General features: G+C 36.0%; 1 protein-coding gene across 2 annotated transcripts in view; it reads left to right on the forward strand.

Annotated features, from left to right (window-relative positions):
* ANO3 (anoctamin 3) overlaps positions 1-20,568 on the forward strand; it is a 397,040-nt gene that overhangs the window by 368,573 nt on the left and 7,899 nt on the right. For both annotated transcript variants that reach the window (XM_034645910.1, XM_019807105.2), the window contains 7 exons: positions 563-599; positions 3,029-3,140; positions 3,887-3,944; positions 9,656-9,753; positions 12,358-12,491; positions 13,388-13,540; positions 17,070-17,217. In XM_034645910.1, coding sequence (XP_034501801.1) covers positions 563-599; positions 3,029-3,140; positions 3,887-3,944; positions 9,656-9,753; positions 12,358-12,491; positions 13,388-13,540; positions 17,070-17,217 — 740 coding nt within the window. The remainder of the gene's footprint in view (positions 1-562; positions 600-3,028; positions 3,141-3,886; positions 3,945-9,655; positions 9,754-12,357; positions 12,492-13,387; positions 13,541-17,069; positions 17,218-20,568) is intronic.

Raw genomic sequence — 20,568 nt, forward strand, 5'->3', positions numbered from 1 at the left:
TAAAAATATCATGCATGTGATTGACTTACAGATTCAACAGATTTGACTTAAACAGTCTTGTTTTAAATAACCACCAAACCAATGCTGTTCTTTAGGAATGCAAACTATCACACTAAGTCCATCTTAGTTTGGAAAATTCTCTGTCAGTAGTAAAGAATTCAGGCTTCCACTCAGCCTTCCAGCATAGTAAAAAGTACATATAATTTAATGACCAAATCCCATGTCAGCCATTGATTACTTGAATGACTTTTGTTACAGAAAAAATTTTTAAGTCCCATTTCCTTGATTTGTAAAATGGAAATAAAGATAGCTAACCCAAAAGACTTACTATTACAGAAATCAAGTGTGTCTGTATATACACACATATTTATAACATGTTTATATTACATGCATTTAGTGTGTGTACATATGTAAAGCACCACATAGTAAGTTTTAAAACATGCTCTGCTTAATTAAAAATGTAGCATACACTTTAGATGTGTCCTTGAATAGTGTAAATAGCAGAGGAAGAATAACATTCTAGAGAGGAAGAATAACATTCGCTATTTGTTCTCTCATACAGGCTTATGAAAAAATTGCTTACCTTCTCACCAACTTAGGTAAGTCCGTTTTTACTTCGCTCCTTCACAAAAGAATAACATAGGGGCATATCAGTCTGTAGTTGCTTCACGCACTTTAGCGTTTTTAATGTCAACTTCAGTTATGTAAATTGTCAATCAAAATGAAAGACATGCCTGGGAAATTGGAGCAAATTGCATAACTAAAGAGAGGCAGTGTATGTAGCCACAAAATCTCCTTCCTTGAAATTATTAGCAAACCTAGCTCTCCCTGCGTGGGAGTACTTTTGTCCTCCTACCTTTTCAGTTTTTTGGGGTTGTCCCCCAATTTTTATTTTTATCAAAATATGATACTACATGTACACAATTTAAAAGGCAAAATAGCATTAAGAAATTTGTAATTAAGGGGTGCCTGAGTGGTGAAGTTACACGTCCCACTCTTAGTTTCAGCTCAGGTCATGATCTTGGGTCCTGTGATCAAGCCCTGTGTGGTGCTCCACGGTTAGCATGGAGTATGCTTGCAATTCTTGCCCTCTCCCTCTGCCCCTCCCGCTTGTGCTATCTCTTGCTCTCTAAAATAAATAAATAAAATCTTTATAAATTTTTCCATCTATAACTCATGAATGAGTTATGAATCTATAGATTCATAACTATTAATTAATAATTAGTGGACTGTTAATTTAAATTAACAAAAACATTAATATTTTGTTTAAAATAATGACATTGTGTGCATATATGTAAATATATATGCTTAATGTTTGAATATTTATAAATACATACATAATAAATATATATGGCATTGTATTCTGTGTAATTTTTCAGTTTTGTCAAACAGAAGTCAATTCAGGAACAAAAGCACATATATCAAGAAAATAGTAACAGTAAAATCAGATGTCACCATGTTAGTATTAGGCAAACCAGAATTTAATATCTGCTTGAGTGGAAAGGAGAGACATCATACTGATAAACACTCTGTCAGTTCAGTATAACAGTCTTGATTTCTGTACATCTTTTTATAAACCTTCAAAATATAGAAAGCAAAACATGATAGAAATACAAACAAAACAATACAAAACAAAGCAAAACAAAAAAACCCTGACAAATCCACACTCAAATACAAGCCAGGATATAAAATATTTGAATATCATAACTAACAATCTTCTCTTTATATATATAAACTGTCTACTTAACAAAAAATATATATTCTTTCTAAATACTTAATACATAGACGAAATATATCCAAGTAATTTGACCACAAATGAAACCACCTTTTTTGCTCCAAAGCAGAAATCGCACAGGAACATTTGTGGATTATGATGTAATAAAATTAGAAATGGAGATCCAAAAACAAACTACACAATAGGGATTATTTTAAATCCGTATTCTCATTTCCAGATAAGTTTTGCACTAAATTTACAGACTGTTTAGAACGAAATGTGAAAACACAACCCACCAAAACCCTGGAGGAATGTGGGCTCTCCTGGATGCTCTCACTAGTGCCCACCCACCAGTCAGCCTTGGGGATGCCCCACAGACGCTTGTCATTTCTGGTACATTTTCTAGTTGGGCTTGGAATCCCCCAGGACCTACTCCTATTCTGTGGCTGGATCATGTACACATGTTGGCCCACCTTTTCCTTAAATCAGATCCCATCTGCTTTATATCTTCCTTGAATTCTTTAATTATATGAAAATATAGATTAGCTGTGCATACAGGTCTTCTATCATTATTTGGATACTGCACGGGAGCAGAGGCTGCAGTCCGCATTGCCATCTTAATTCAGTGTCTTGCATCATTTTTTGTTTTGTTTTTTGTTTTGTTTTGTTTTGTTTTGTTTTGTTTTGTTTTGTTTTAAGACTCATAGAAACATAAGATGTGAGAGTAGACAGGTTCTTGAAATCATCTTGTCTAAACTCCTTGTTTCATAAATGTTAAAACTATCACAGAAAAATGTGAAGTGATCTACCTGAGATTACCAGAAAATTAGGTATAAAAGTCAAAATAGGAGCCCAGCTCCTAGGACTGAGGTAGCCCTCTTTCCTCTTTACCATTCTACTTCAGTCTGCACAAAATATCCATTCTTCAAAGAACTCTGTAAACAATTTAAGTCCTTATTCAAGCATAGACAGTTTTGAGTGAAGGACTGATCCAACGTCCATGGTTACTTCCAAATGACAATAGCAGACAGAATCTTGAAAATCTTTATATACTATTAATAACAGAAATCCTATTTTTGTAGCTGTGGGGTAAGTCTGAAGATTGTGCCATTGGATCCTTTTATCAACTATGTATGTACAGCAGACATTTATCATTCACATTTTGCAGATGCAGACCCTAGAATTCAGAGACAACGAGTGCCTCGTAGAACTAGCAAATGGCTGAACCAGAACACGAACGTGGGGCTTCTGATTCATCTCTGTCTTTCTTGTTATTCACCTCCTCTTTATAAACACACCCTGTTTTCCTTCTAGAATATCCTCGAACAGAGTCTGAATGGGAAAACAGCTTTGCTTTGAAGATGTTCCTCTTCCAGTTTGTTAATTTAAATAGCTCTATCTTCTATATTGCATTCTTTTTGGGGAGGTAAGTCAACTTTATGTACATTATCTTTGCAGAGTGAAAAATACTGCCAACAGTTCCATTGCCAGTTTGTTAATAGAGATGGCAAATTCTTGTCCCCTGCCTTGGAAAACTGCTCATCAGTCTTCACATGTGTTTTCCACCAAAAGACGTCTAAGTACAGTGCTTCCAGCTGCCACTACCAGTTAAAGTTGGCATAAAAAAACAAAACCTGTGTGCCATGCTTGGATGGATTATGATTATCCAATCATCAGAAATGGTTTTGTTAAATAAGAAAATGGTTTTTGTGTAACCCTAGTTATAGTTCCTTATTGTGGAAACTTCTCCTACCTATCATGTTAACATTTTTTTGTATGTTTGCTGCACGATATGAAAAAGAAGCATATTAAACTATGCTTAACACTCCAGCCAGTGCCATGGAAACATACTAATGTTAAACTAAACAATTGGGCGCATTACATTAATATTCATTAGCTAGGTCAACAAAACGTTAAAGATTTGCAGGTGAAAGTGGAAAATTTCTTTCAGTTGTTTTGTCTGTACTTTCTCACCCACTGGGGGGTGAAAATTGAATTCACAACCACTTTTTTTTTTTTAAGTCAGGTACTTTGATGTGTAAGCGTGGCCAAATTTCGCAGTTTGGGGACAAGATGCACCAGTGAACATTTATGTCTACCTACTCATGCATTAGTAGATATTCTTCAGTCAACCCCACATAAATGCTAATGAATTAAAATGGCTTTTTACAGATTTGTAGGCCACCCAGGAAATTACAATAAACTTTTTAACCGGTGGAGACTGGAGGAAGTAAGTAACCTTGTAAGGGTGGGTATGGGATTGGGCGTGGATATGGGCCAATGACCATAGGAGGGAAGCAGGTGGGAGGAGAAAGAGAGAGAGAAGGTGGGTACACGGAATTTCAGGCATGCTGAAGACACACTTTTGGTAGACAGTTCTTATGGGTTCAGAAAGAAAAGGAACTACATCTTTCAAAAAAAGGATGTGAATTTAAAGTTTAAACCCCCAAATCCTGACCTCAGCTCTTTAATTTTCTATCAAACCCATTTCTTCCATTCACAAAGCTCAGAAATTTAGCTCCAGAGATTTTTCATTTTGGAGGAATTATTATAATCTATTCTATGGGTTTTTGAACTTTTAAATATGCTAGGTTTCCTTTCAAGCAGGGAAACTTCGTCCAAAAGAAATCTTACTTGAAACACCAATCTATAAATATATAGATCTGTATCTTCCAAGTCTTATAGTTTTTTATTGATTTAAAATATGTATGCCATGGAAACAAAAGGTCTAGTATTGCTAGATCACAGGGTTAAGCAGATTTTATATTGTCACTGAGATTGATATATGGTCCTCCGAAATGCCAGCGCCTACTTACAGTCTATGAGCCTACTTCCTCAGACTTTCACCAACAAAAACATTTTAATTTTTACCAATATAACATCTAAAAGATATCTCCTTTTGATTTCAGCTCCTTTAATTATGAGTGAGATGGAGAATATTTTTCATGTTTGTTGGATATTTTTTTTCTCTGTATATGTGCTATCCTTGTTCATTTCCATTAGACTATATTCTCTGTCCTAAAAATTTATAAACTAATAACATTAGGCTCTAATCTTTCAAATTTGCTGCAGATAGGTTTTTCATTTTCTTGTATGTCTTAATTTTGTTTTAATAAATTTTTTTAATTTAAATTTTTATTTTTCATTTAAAATGTCACTGCTATTAGTAACTTCAGGCATTTATATCATGCCAAAAAACATGGTTTTCATTCTAGAAATTTAAAAAAAACTCACATTTGTACTTTCCACTAATTTTTTTTTTAAATATTGATATCTTTGGTGCATCGGAAGTTTATTTTCGTGTAAAGAGTAATCAAGATTCTTTGCCCCCCCCCTCAAGTTGGCAGTCACATATTTCATTAGTAATACATTATTTATCACTCAGAAAAATAAGATTTCAAGATTTATCATATTCTACATCTTGAAAAACATGTCTATTTCTAGACTCTGTTCAGTCTTAATGGTCAGTTGTTTATTGTTTCTGTAGTTCAAAATTGTTTTAATTATTCTAATGTAGAATCCAATATAATATGTGGTAATATTAGTAGGAGGTCATAATTTAGAGAGAGTCTAAGAAAAGTTTCCCTGAGAAAACAGGTATTTCCAGTCTCTATCTAAAAAGTTACCCCAAACTTAAGGGAGTCCTCATTGATATCGTCTCCCTACAGCCTTCTAGTTGATTGGAATACATGGAGAAAACCTAAAACTTCCTAAGAATAACATGCTCTACATCATAGAAACCTGAGCTCACCTGTTAACCTTGCTACCTATTAATCCTTTGCCCTTAAGTTAATCCCTCTGAATATCTGTCTCCTCCTCTGTAAACTAGCAGTAGTAATACCTAGGTTGCAAAATTGTTTACAGATAAGAGATAATTTGCATAACACAACACAACCCCTAGACTTTGGAAGGCAGTCTATAAATTGTAGCTGATAGTTATCAATGCTCTGTCTCCACAGCCACCCGGGTATTATCCCCTTAGACAAAAACAGATGGAAGGCCTTCCATAATTTCAGGCCTCCAGGAAGTCCCCAAATCAAACTTGGAGTTTTCACTCATAGCCCAGAAGTATGACTATATCTGCTAAAAGGCTTTCATCTACTCAGTTTGGGACCCAAAGCTTACTTTTTATCAGGAGTGTTCAACTGGAATTAGCAAGGGTAGTGTGGGGAACAGGCAGGTAGATTTGCATATTGATGCCATTTTAGAAACTGCTGTCACCAATACTTTTGTTTAATTGGATATTTTTACTTTTAAGGGTAAAATTATTGGAAGTCATGTTTCTTCTTTGGGAGCCCCAGGGGAATAGTTCTAATACTGGTATCAGGAAAAATGTTTCATAACCATCCTAGATATTTTCCACAATATATATGGAATACATAATGGCCATATTTTCTAACAAAAGATTATTTTGGAAAAAACCCATTGGTGAAATGAAAAATGTGGGTTTGCAATAGACCCTAGAAATTCTAGAAGTGTATACATAAATACACATAATGGAACATACAACAGCATTTCATCTCAGAATTCAATCATACAACAAGCATTTATTGACACGTACTCCATTCCAGGCCTCTCTGGGGTAATACAAATGAAGAAGTCCCTTTCCTTTCTTGATGATGTTAACAATCCCTAGAGAAGAACTTAACCATGTTATGTAATAAGTATTGTGTCTTTCCACCCTAATGCCTGATCTTAATATCTCTAAGTCTTTTGAAAATTGTGATAGGAATAGCTATCTTGGTAGGATTGGTGAGATGTGGATAAAATTGGATCATGCATGTAAAATCCCTGGCACAGGGGCGCCTGGGTGGCTCAGTTGGTTAAGCATCTGCCTTTGACTCAGGTCATGATATCAGGGTCCTGGGATCAAGCCCCACCATCGGGTTCCCTGCTCAGCAGGGATCCTGCTTCTGCTTCTCCTTCTCCCTCTGCCATTCCCCCCTCACCCCCTTTATACTCTCTGCCTCTCTCTGTCTCTGTCAAATAAATAAATAAAATATTTAAAAAAATAAAAAATAAAATAAAATCCCTGACACAAATAATGGTAACCATTATAAAGAAAGCAAAAAGTACTGCAATTTTATTTAAAACATTTATGAACTGGCTATCCTGACCTTTCCTCATACTATACTATATAATACCTCACATAAATATTTTAGGTAAATCTATATAAAAATGTTAATAATGATTAATATTTAATGAGTGCTTACTATATGCCATCACCTTCCAGCAATTGTTGCTAACTGTTCTACATGTATTAATGTAAAAATTCTATTATTACACTCATCTTGCAGATGAGGAAACAGAAATTTAGACAAGTTATATAATTTGCCTACAAGTATAGAAACAAACTTATAAATTGAGGAAGTCATCAATTAGATTCAGCCAACCTAGCATCAGAGTCTGCACTTTGAACATTGTGCTTTCCAGTCACCATGGGGATAGCATATAGGCAAAATCAAGAACGTAAAGGAAATTGACTTTGATAAGAGATTGCTGATTGGTTGCTGACTAGCACATGTAAATTGGATTTAGAGTAAACATACCTCCTGTGAAAGGAACATGAGTATCAGAATCTGATAGTCCTATGTGCCACTGGGCTTCATCATCTACAAATGAAGATACCAACTCCCATCTTATGAGGTTCTCAGAAGGAGCAAATGAGAAAAATATGTGAAGACACTCAGCTATAGGGTATCCCACAGTCATATGATTTTGGAGGGGTGCAATGGGAATGAAAGCCTGGTTGTCCTACATATTCATCCATGCCCTTTTACTCATTCTAAGTATAGGCTCTCTTACCAAATGAATTTTAGAGTATTGAAGGACTGGATTTTGATCAAAGGAACCATTATTTGAGGAAGGCAGACCCACAAAAACTGTTGGATCCCTTTCTTTGCCCTATAAATCACCAAGTCATGAAGGCTCGATTTCAACAAAATTATAAATTGCCTGTCATTCAGCCTCCCCACTTTGGCCTGCGATTGTGGAGAATGAGCCAATAGTCTTCTTTTTTTCCCTCTCCTCATAATAATATGCTTTGGTAAACCAGCCTTTCAACGCAACAGATACATTGGGTAATAGAAATCATGTTTGGCGTTATGTACAAGAGCAAAGGATTGAGGTGCAGAAGACCAAGGCATTCAATTCCATACCAACACTCAACATCATATGACCTTGTACATGTTAATTTACGTCTTTCAGTCTCCATAAAAATGAAGATTTCATCTTGCAGCTGTGATCTATGCCTATGCCTGCCTCTGTAGCTTAGTAATTATTTTGCCCCAGACATTGTTTGAACCCATTTATCATATATATGTGGCAGAGCTCAGGGGTCCTAAATTCATCCTAGAAGGAAGAGGCATGCTTAAATGGGAGAACTGAGACTTCTCTACTCAATGAAAATTGTGGCAAGCGCTCTCTCTCTCTCTCTCTCTGACTCAGTTTAGGGAGTTTTAAATTACTGGGCTGGAACCGGAAAACCAGGCTCTTCGTGTCCTAATTATCTGTTCCCTTTGAAGTCCCACTGGTACCAATTTGATAGAAATAGAAACTGTGGATCAAAGCTGTAGTGACTATTGTTCTTATGAGCAGGACGTGAACCCATTTCTAAAGAAACAGACCCACGCTTTCCTACCCAAGTATCTTCTACAGTACAAAGTTTTCAGTCAAAACATGGCGATTGCAATTTTCCTTGTAATCACATTTTTGTTTGTGGGGGTTTCTAATGCTAACAGTTACTGGACATCTGAAAAAGCAGAGGAGCACAAGAAGGCAAAATTGAGATCATACTGACAAGGCATTCTGTGGCATGTTTTCATCACTTAAAAATGCATTCTAGTTTATGTAGTAGGTATTCCTTCTCCAGGATATAGACCTTAACACCTGCCTCCTATCTTGAGGATGGCCTAGATTTAATTCACTTCAGAAAAGAATAGGGAAAGGGAAAAATGAGTAACTTTAGAGTAGAAATACCTGGCAAACATTGTACCAACAAACTGATGAAGATTAATGTCCCTAGTGGTGTCAGTGGCTATCATGTAACATCTGGGGGGAATGTGGTGAAATTTACGTCTGTGATCTTCCTCCATCCTCAAAACACATAAATCCAGTCTCAACACATGAAAACATCAGATAATGTTGGTTTCTCAGCTTTGACAAACATACCTTGATAATATAAGGGGCAATGGAGGGAACTGGCTGAAGTGCGTATGGGCATTCTCTGTACTTTCCTTGCAAATTTTCTACACATTTAAAATTATTCTACGTCAAAAAGGTTATTTTGAAAGAATATTATAAACACTTAAACATTTTTCTATTTCCTGATTGTTAATAGATACACAGTATTCCGGAGCACTCATTAAATGGGATCATGCCTAATACAGAGGTTGGCAGGTAGTAAGTGCTCATTAAAAGATAGATTTGTTATTTGTGGAATATAAGAAACAGCACAGAGGATTCATAGGGGAAGGGAGGGAAAACTGAATGGGAAATAATAGAGAGGGAGGCAAACCATGAAAGACTCTTAACTCTAGGAAACAAACAGGGTTGCTAGAGGAGAGGTGGGTGGGGGGATGGGGTAACTGGGTGATGGGCTTTAAGGAGGGCACGTGATGTGATGGGCCCTGGGTGTTATACACAACTGATGAATTATTGAACACTACATCTGAAACTAAGGATGTACTATATGTTGGCTAATTGAATTTAAATAATAAAAAAGATTTGTTATTATTGCTTTTTTAATTTTGATCAATATTCCACTCTAATTACTGAAAACTTCCATATCAGATGTCCTTATACATGCTATTTCTTCCTTGTTTTTATTTTCTTCATGCACTGAGAGTGGGTGGCGTGGCTTTAGAATTCGCTGTACGGTTTGAAGGTGGGGATGTGCAACCAACTGACAAGAGCAAGACCATTGTTGTTGCTCTGTTTTAGTGTCATCCCAGTGGCTGTTTGATAGACCTCTGCCTCCAGATGGGCGTCATCATGTTTTTGAAGCAAATATGGAACAACTTCATGGAACTGGGATACCCGTGAGCACTTTATTTTTAAACTTGCCTTATACATAGTAACAAAAAAGAAAGATAGAGGTAGTGGGACTAGTTCTTAAGAATGGGAGCCTATTAGACAGGCAGGTGTGGGTTCAGTTCCTGCTCTGCTGTTCACTCAATGTGTGACCGTGTGTGAGTGAGTTAACCTTGCCGAGCCTCAGTTTTCACATCTCTTAAGAGGGGATCAATGGCTATATGCACCTCAAGAAAACATTCGTGAAGAATAAAGGAAATAGTGGATGTCAAGCATCCAGTACTCTGTTTAACACATTAAGATGCTTGTTGCTATCCTTAAATCACTGTTGACAATACAGGTTCTTGAGGAGAAGAACTTTCTGGGTTCTTTTGGCCACCAAAAGACCCAGGTTGTTGTTGTTTAACAAAGACAGCCTCCATTTTTGCTCCCCCTCTTAAAAAAGAATAAAACAAAGATAAAATTCTGGGTAGGGAGGTCTTGTATGCTTTATTACATGAAAAAGTTATTAGAACAGGATTGATTTCACAAAACAATAGCATTCTATTTTGTCCCTTTAGACAGGGTTTAACGTCTGTGGGATGCTGACATGAAGGCTGTTGAATGCCTACTTCTATATCTAATAACATAGATTACTCTTACAAATACACTGAAATACAGTTTATGTAAAACAATGTGTTATGGAAGCTTTGAGGCCTAACCAAGGTTAAAAGCATGACTATTTTGAGGAATTTCTTGACTGTGGAAGAACTAGTTAATTGATGATATAAATAGCTTAGGCTTAGTCATCTGATTATACCGTGATTCTTTCTCCTTGTTGGCCTACAAATGGTGTCAGGACATTTCAGAGTAGAGACTTTAGGGCTGGAGAAGTGATACCCACCCTGAAATCTGCCATAAACTATTGTGTTAAGTTACATGCAGTCTTAGCACATGGACTATGACATAACTGAGACCTGCTTCAAATTCCTTCTCTGCCCCTTGCTAAAGACGCTTCTAATTTACTTGACCTATCTGTGAGATTTTTTTTATTTATTTATAAAATAAGGGAGAAGATTACAAGAGGTGCCCAGTGGTCTTTAAACCTCATCAATAAATGACAGAACCTTTTTGTGAAGAGATTTTTATACAGATCTTCAATATTCAAAACAGAAAAAATAAATCTCTTGTAAATGAAGAGAGCATAGGGATGAAGGTTTGGGGAGCCTGGTCCATTGTTTGTATCCCTTCCTATCCCTGGCTCAACTGTTTGAGACACAGGGTTTGGGAACATCATTTGAAAATAGCTGAGTAGATACAGTAGCAAGTGCCTGCCACAGGACCTGACAGGCTGTGAATGAAATAGCTTCATAAGCACCGTCAAGATACAGTCGTCATTATAGCGTTACGAATGATTCTTACTGTTGTCATTGTCCGTGTGCTTCTATACATAGCATACACTTGGGATAGCACATTTTCACCATGACCTTGCCCAAGTGGTCAGCCTGGATTGTGTATATCAAATCCCAAATGTACCATGGTAAGGGACATCCTGTTGGTATTTTTCCAAATCTAGCAGGAGTGGACCAGTCACTAAAGCAATAATTTTGAAACTTTTATAACTTAGTTCTCTTTTTTAAAGTAAAATCTTAAGCAGACTGAAGTAAATAAAATTAAACCAAGTAGGCCTGCCTCAATCTCAACACCCAGCCCCTTTTCCGTCTTCTTGAGGTCCCCGAGGCAACCTCCATGGGACATACACTGAAGAACTAACTACCTCTATGGTTGTTCTTCCAACACCCACTGAGTTCTAGGTCCATGATTAATTACTATTGAGAGATGGGATACGCTGTGAGATTCACTTCATTCTAGAAGTAATGTTCATCTAACTCTTCAAATAATTAATTGCTCAGAAGTCCCCACTACGGGATATTTCTGAGTCCCATAATTTCAAGACTGCCCCTAAGCTAGGGAAATAGTGTTGTTAATTCCTTTCCAAGTCTTTTAAATGGACTCAGGTACAGATCCATTGCCTGTAAATTATTGTTCACCATAGTGGCTGAATGTAATTGTTAATACTCAAACCCTTCATGTTCATAAACTCACAGAGGTAAGTAGACTTACTAAAAGTCACATGGCTCGTGCATTGTAGGGTGGGAACTAGAACCTGTTATCTCTTGAAACCTTATCTAGGGCTCAGCTATTCAATATGGAACATGCTTTTACCTGTGTTCAGAGAGCACAGCCCAGAAGATTTTGGGTTATGAGCAATGAAGGGCTCAGATCCAATCACAACAGGCACCATAGAAGTCTAAATATGTATAGAGGTTGATGGGGTGGGGGGAAGGAATCATACAAATGGGTGGTTGTCTAATAAGTATCAGGAAGCACTTAAGTGTGTGGGGGGATTAATTCCCAGATACATATGTAGATGTGGACTAGGTCTAGGAAGGCTGAGGCCAATTCCCACCACCTCCTAAACTTGGAAGTTGAGACCATGCAAATATCTCCAATTCCCAGAAATGCTTAGTGTACTCCCAGGGTAGTGGTATTTCTCTTCTCTTAACACACTATAAATTGTTCACCATATGCTTGTAAGAGCTCAAAAGCCCCTTGTCTGCTGTGTGATGTAGGTTGATCCAGAACTGGTGGTCACGACATAAAATCAAGCGGGGAATACAAGATGCGTCCATACCTCAGTGGGAAAATGATTGGAACCTGCAGCCCATGAATATTCATGGACTGATGGATGAGTATTTAGAAATGGGTAAGGAGAGAAACTTCTATACGGCTATTTGGCCTTCCTGATATATTTTTTTTTTCTTTACCCAGGCTCTGGTTCAAGAGAGAAAACCATCTCTCTCCTTTCCAACCCCAAGCATTCTAAAATGCCTTTCTACCTTTATCTCAACATAACTAGAGAAGATATTAAAACAGTGTCCTTGGAAGGTTCACAAATTCTGTCCTTTGTCAGCCGTAACATTTGACCAGAATGAAGGGTTTTCTCATAGTAAAACACCTAGCTTTAGTGCAGATATTTTAAAAGGAACAAAATAAATCAGCACCCATTCCTTTGTTAAAAATATACCACCCTGCCCAAATAAAGCGATGATTATTTCTTGCAATAAATCTTTGCACGGACCTGGAGTGATTTTAGCTTCTTTGAGAAGCCCTCTTATTTATATTAAGAAAAGGAAGATTCTCACTCCAACTGTTAAAATCTTTGTTTGTTGTCTTCACATTTGGTTTTTCTCTGGCCTTTAGTCTTCTTGTCTATAAAAAGAAAGGAAAAGATTAGGTATCTTGGGTCCTAAAGCTCTAAAGAGCTCAGCATTTTTCTTCAAGCCCTCCTCTTTGACTTCTTACTTGCTCTTCCTTCATGCTGCATGGTATAGTGATGGAAAGCAAATACACTTTCAATCCATTGAGATCAGAGTTTAAATGCAGGTATTAACATTTTTTGCTATCCACCCTTTAGCAAGCTTACTTAACACATATGAGCTATAGTTATGTCAACGGCCAAATATGATGAGCATATTTACCTTGTAGGGATATTGAAAGGATTAAAGGCAATTTATGTGAAGCACCTCCTAGGGCCCAAAGAAAGCACTCACGAAACTGTATTGTTTATATTACTAATTTTACAGTGCTGTCCCTTTACAGTTTTACAGTTTGGTTTTACCACCATCTTTGTTGCGGCTTTTCCTCTGGCCCCTCTTTTGGCTTTGTTAAACAATATCATTGAGATCAGGCTGGACGCATACAAATTTGTCACCCAGTGGCGGAGGCCTCTGCCGGCTCGAGCAACTGACATAGGTAAGATTCAGGAATTAAATGGTTTTTTTGCATTGCTGAGGCCAAGAAGAGCCTTGATCTAAGCGCCATGTGGGTTTCCATTGTTGGGGCTCCCTTCCAACTATAACAAAGAACTGAGGAGTTTTGATTAATAAAATCATGACATGAACACTAACTTAGTTGAGAGTATGTTTATACTAGAAATGCTATTTCATGAACTTGTTTATCACTAAAAATGATCTCATATACGTTTTTCCATGCTAATAATTATAGCTCTGCTTCATTCTTTATAGTGACTGCACAAATTGCTATGGCATGTCATATAACATTTCTAAAAATCATCCCTTTAACTAGAGATGCTTAGATTGCTTCAGTTTTTTCTATTATGAGCAACACTGAGGTAAACATACATCTTCGTACTTACTTTGTCTGATTTTTTCCTCAAGATAAACTCCTAGAGTGGACCTCCTTTGCAAAGAGCATGTACATTTAATTTTTTTATATTTAAAATTTTGATAAATAATTTCTCATTATGTTCTCCAGAAATATCATGCCAATTTATACTCCTCTAACAGGTGTAATAAGGGTTATTTTTTTTTTAATTGGTGTTTGGTCCTCAACAATCTGAGGAGGGAAAAAATGATATCTTTTTATGTTTCCTTGCATTTTTATAATTATGAGATTAAATATATTTGTATTTTTTCTTTACTGTTTATGACCTTAGGCTATTGTATCTGATTTGGTACATCTTTATCTCTATGTTCAGAATATTAACCTTTGATATATGTGTTGCAGACATTTTCAAATGCTAGTTTTTAACCTTTTACTCCATCATGAATAAAGTTTTAAAATGTGTATATAATCACATTGATATATATCTCTTATAGAGAGATTTATTTAATAACTCTCTTACAAAGAGTTATTATTTGCAGCATTCTCAGAAAGGTCCTTTAGAACTCCCGATTTTTCACCGTGTTTTAGTTGCTGTTTTATATTTTAGATATATGGCTGTTATTTGGTTACCTGTTAGCATTTTATGATTTTGTTTAAATTGTTGATCTAACTGGAATTTGTTGTTAATAAAGGGGTTGAAATTGAGATCCAGCTTAGTTTTTTTCCTAAAAGGTAGACAATTTTCCCAAAACCATTTATTAAATATTCCATCTTTCTCTACATCTTTGAATTATCTCTATTATATGAAATTCTATATCAACTTAGATATAATTCCAGAATCTCCATTCATCTGACTACTTATTTTTGGCATACTGTTCTAATAAACTAGCTCCGTAACAGAAATTCTAAGTATGTGAAAAACCAAATTCATACTTTTCCTTTTCCTTTTGGGGAATTTTCTGGCTAATATTGTAATGTTACCTTTTTAGTTAATTTTACTCATATGTATATTCCACAGCTAACAAATTTCATTAAAATATACTAATCTGTAGAGATTTAATGCTATTCAACTTGAGTTCCCATTTTTAAAACAATTAAGATTATTACTGTTATTTAATTTAGATATATTTATTATTTCATTATTAAAATAATATAAACACATTAAAGAAATCTAGAGAATAAATCAAAGAGGAAAAAAAAATCAAACTCCCTTTCCAGCTTTAGTTAGTGTTTATTGCACTTTCCAATGCAAAAATTATTATTTTTTTAAACTTTGCTACGTTATCTTGCTCAAGCCAGACCACACAAAGTTATAAAAAGAATTAGGGGCGCCTGGGTGGCACAGAGGTTAAGTGTCTGCCTTCAGCTCAGGGCGTGATCCCAGCGTTCTGGGATCGAGCCCCACATCGGGCTCCTCTGCTGGGAGCCTGCTTCTTCCTCTCCCACTCCCCCTGCTTGTGTTCCCTCTCTCGCTAGCTGTCTCTATCTCTGTCAGATAAATAAATAAAATCTTTTAAAAAAATTAATATTCATTCTCCACTCTTTGCCTTTCCCTTCTACCTCAGGGAATCAGTGATATCAATTAGGCATTATACTCAGGGAATCAGTGATATCAATTAGGCATTATACTCTGTCAGTGTTTTTCTTGCTTATACAAATATACAAAAAAAGTGCGTGTTTTTGGATTTTGCATTTTTTTTCTTCATGAACATCCTCCAGCTCAAAACATGCTGGCATAATTCATTTTAATAGTTTAATAATACTCNGTATACAAAAAAAGTGCGTGTTTTTGGATTTTGCATTTTTTTCTTCATGAACATCCTCCAGCTCAAAACATGCTGGCATAATTCATTTTAATAGTTTAATAATACTCATAATATGGTTGTACTATAAATTTTATAGTAATTTACTTAGTTTTCCCATTGTTAAGCAGGAGTAAGCATACATAAATATAGGTATAGACAAATATAGGATACATACGGACACAGACATAGATATTATATATATCGTGTATCACATATCCATAGATGTGTGTGTACAGTGTATCTGTAGTACAGATCCCCAAAATAAGGCCTGCTAGATTAAAATGTATTCATGTTTTAATTTTAAAAGATATCAGATTAATCACCACAAATACTAAAATAAGTCATACTTCAAACAACCATGTCTGTTTTGTTCACTGTTTGTATAATCCCTAAATAGCAGGGGATGGCCTAAGTCTTCAAAATCTTCTACAATCTGGTAGATTTTTTAAAAAACCTATTTTTTGAAGGATGTTTCTCCAAATACTAGTAATTGAAAAATTTTTAATAGATTTATTGATCATTTGCACTTCCATACCAAATTACTTGTTTGTATTCTTTGCCCATTTTTCTCTTGCCTTATTAAAATTTAGGACATTTTGTGCATTTTGTATAATAACCCTTTGTCTAGTTTTTGTGAAGCTAATATTTTCTCCCTGGTGATTGTTTTCTTTTCACCAAATATTGTTACTTTTGTAAAAATAAATGTTAAATTTTGATGTATTTGAATATTTTTATGAATTCTGATTTCTTGTTTCATGACTTTTTATGTCTTATGTCTTTTTTATTTTTCTCATTATGACTCAATATAATGAAAAATTATAAAGATTTTGAAAAACAAATAAAGGGGTTGGCAGAGAGAAAGTTGCCATGCTATCCAGTCTTTAGTACTTTTGAGTGTTTCTTTCCAGGACTTTTTTTTTCATATCAATGTGTTTAAAGCTAAGTTTAATCTTATTTGAAACATCAGTTTTGACTGTAACCAATAGTATGTGGATGCCATATACAATTTCAAAAGCCTTTTTGTACATCTGTATGCCGGATTGGAAAAGTCAACTAGTGATTTCCAGGTCTTGACACCAAACTTTTACATTTTTATATTTTTACTTTAAAATGTACTTGAATCAATTCCCGATATTTTAATTTTCAAATCTCTCTAGATGAGGCCTACCTTCCCTCTGTGGAAAAAGTAGTCAGTGGATGTCTGATCTGTAGTGAGATATTGTACTAAGAAAGTGAATAATGGACAGAGCTGTAGCCCCAACAGAAGGAAAACATTGTTTCCAAAGAAGAGTCATTAGAGGGTTTTAATTTTTTTTCATTTCATTCCCCATCTCCACTCTTTCTCCTACTAGGAATCTGGTATGGCATTCTTGAAGGAATCGGTATACTGGCTGTGATCACCAATGCATTTGTAATTGCTATTACATCTGATTACATTCCACGTTTTGTCTATGAATACAAATACGGCCCCTGTGCAAGTCGTTTTGAATATGGTGAAAAGTAAGGTTGAGATTCATACATTTTTCTGACGTGTTTTATGTTTGTGATTGAAATGGGAACTCATTGGGAAGACCTGTCCTGTGACCATTAAGGGCAGTGTTCTTGATCATTGTCCTTACAGTGCTTATTGGGTGAAATGAAGCGGGATAAAAAGGGCGACGGTGCTTTTTTACGCAACTAATTGTAGAGTCTCTCTCTGTTTTTACTTGTAAATGCATCACTGGTATCCAAATGTTAAAAACATTATAATGTATTTAGGAGTTAAATTCAGAACTGGAAGAGTTGTTAGCAATCATCCAATGCAGTCTTCTGACGATATAGATGGNTGCCCTAGCCTGGGTGGCTCAGCTGTTAAGCGTCTGCCTTCGGCTCAGGTCATTTTCCCAGGGTCCTGGGATTGAGCCCTGCATCGGGCTTCCTGCTCAATGGGAAGCCTGCTTCTCCCTCTCCCACTCCCCTTGCTTGTGTTCCCTCTCTCACTGTCTCTGTCTGTCAAATAAATAAATAAAATCTTTAAAGAAAAAAAAATTGAATGCCCTAGGTTCAAATTCTAACTCTGCCTTTTTAAAAAGCACATCATCAGTCTGGACCTATCCTAAAGAAACGGTATCTAAAGTAGCATTTTATAAACAATAAAAGACTATATAAATAAACTGGTTTTAGTATTAATAGTGGAAAAACAAAAAAAAAATCTCTTTTTTCTTAATTCAAAACAGTCTAGAAGCAGATTTTAAGGGTTTATAATATGTAGGCAAATTTGTCAGCCCTCCTCCTTAAAAGCATTATTTGCTACTGTCTTTGTCTCCACCTAGTGGCGGGTGAAAATGAAATTGGTTGGTTATCTGCTCTGTTTACTCTTCAAGTCCTGCCTTTCATGGAGATAGCACCTGAAGCCCCCTCCATATTCAATGACAGATGTAGAATAACTCCAAGAAGAGATGTGGAGGGCTTACATGAGGTTGAAGCACACATTTCTAGGGCCATCGTGTTATTTAATTTTTTCCAGGTATATTTAGGAGTGATGCATTCAGATCAGAAACTTTCAGACCACGTTAGCAAAAGAACAAAACGGCAGTGGAGAGGAGGGTATTAGCAAGAGAGCAGTTGGGATGATAAATCATGGGGTCTGAGATGGACAGGGAGCGGAGTGAAACCAGTGTGGTCCCTGTGCTTTAGAATTCAGGGGTTAGAATGAGGCAGATGTACATTTGAATCCAGGTTTTAGCAGCTGTTTATCCTGGGCAGTGATTCTCAACGTGGGATCTGCAGGTCTCCTTCGGATTGTTTTCGTAATAATACTAAGATATTATTTGCTTGTTTTGCCACATTGACATTTGTACAGATGGTACAAAAGTGATAGAGGATAAAATGTTCTGGTGGCTTCGCGTAACTGAAGGCAGTGTTACCAAAAGTACTAGCAATGATTGTATTCCTCACTATTGTAGAACTACCATTTAAAAGGCACCAGTAAGAAAATTCAGAATGCCCTTGAGGAAGCAATAATAATTGTTAAGTTTATCAAATCTCCACCTTTGAATAAATGTCTTTTCAATATTCTATTTGACAAAATACAAAGTGTGGCAAAGCTCTACTGCTACACACTAAAGTATGGCGATGGTCGTCTCAGAGGAAAACACTTGCATGACTGTTGGATTTGCAGACTACACAAAATTTTTTTTAAAGATTTTATTTATTTATTTGAGAGTGAGTGAGTGAGAGAGCGAGCATGCATGCACAGAGAGAGAGGGAGAAGCAGACTCCCTGCCGAGCAGAGAGCCCGACGTAGGACCCAATCCCAGGGCCCCGGGATCATGACCTGAGCTGAGAGCAGACGCTTAATGGACTGAGCCACCCAGGCGCCCTGACACAAAAATTTTTTAGCAGGAAATAGTGATTGCTAGATAAACTATGATTATTCAGACTTGGGTATTTAGGAGGCAGTCTTCTAGAAATGGACAAAACCAGCTTGTCACTTGAGGGAAAATAATTGACAGTGTTTGTTGCCTTTAATAAAGTTCAAGTTTTGAAGTGGAAATCAGAATTTTGGATAATTTTATCTACCACTGAGCTTGAAAGGTTCCCAGTACTTACAGATTTTTTCCCTGATAAAAATCAGTGGTGATATTAGCAATTATGATTTTCATGGTCTATAGTAAAAATATAACAACATTTGGAAGATCTGCATAATTTGGGAAACAAATATTTCCCAAGTGACCCATATTTAATGTCACAAAATCATGCATGGATAAAATATGAATTCAAAGTACAAGATAGACCTGTGGATTTTAATGTAAAATCCATTATTGATACTTTAAGACTCCACATTGCAGTTAAACTTTAAAAAATGACCACAGGTGGGGCACCTGGGTGGCTTAGTCGTTAAGCATCTGCTTGCGGCTCAGGGCATGATCCCAGCGTTATGGGATCGAGCCCCACATCAGGCTCCTCTGCTATGAGCCTGCTTCTTCTCTCCCACTCCCCCGCTTGTGTTCCCGCTCTCGCTGGCTGTGTCTCTCTGTCAAATAAATAAAAAAATTTTAAAAAATGACCACAGGTAGAACTGTGGTGTAATGTCAATGAAAAATATCAATGACTACTTGGAATGCTATTAAAATATCCTTTGTTTCAAGTCTTTAATTATGTAATTATCAGATTCTCTACTTATTCTTCAACCAAAACAACATATTGCAACCAGATTTAACACAGAAACAGATGTGAGAATCTGTCTTTTATTAAGGCAGACATCAAAGGATTTGCAAACATGTAAGACAATGTCATTCCTCTCACTTCATCTTTTGGGACAGACAGCTATTTTTCTTTAAAAATGTGCTATTTATATCAACATGTAATGAATTTGATAAAGTATCTTAAACGAATTAATAGTTAAATATTTTCTAAATTTCTGTTTTAATTTCTAATGTGTTAAATACCAATACCTATACCTCTCTGTAAAAAGCTCCTTGAGAATCTCAGTGATTTAAAAAATGTGAAGGTTAGCTGAGATCAGAAATTCTGAGAATTATAGGCTTAGGAGAAAGTTATTTGGTCTCTGTAAAACTTAGTTCTTTAATCTCTTTGATGGAGATGATAATATATATGTTCTAAAGCTCTAAGGTTATTGTAAAAGTTAACTCTGACCGCAATTTAATACCGCACAACCAGAACAGAGATTTTAACCTGTTTTGTTCATCGTCAAATACCAATCGTCTAGGAAGTTTTCTAACAAATTAGAGGTCCTTTATAAATATATATTGAAGAAGTTAATAAATCACAAAGACACATGTTGATCAATTGGCTGCTTAATTACAGTTAGCCAGATAGTGTGATATGCGTGTATACTTATAAAACATA

This window comes from Ailuropoda melanoleuca, chromosome 16, assembly GCF_002007445.2.
Source record: "Ailuropoda melanoleuca isolate Jingjing chromosome 16, ASM200744v2, whole genome shotgun sequence".
Taxonomy (NCBI): Eukaryota; Metazoa; Chordata; class Mammalia; order Carnivora; family Ursidae; genus Ailuropoda; species Ailuropoda melanoleuca.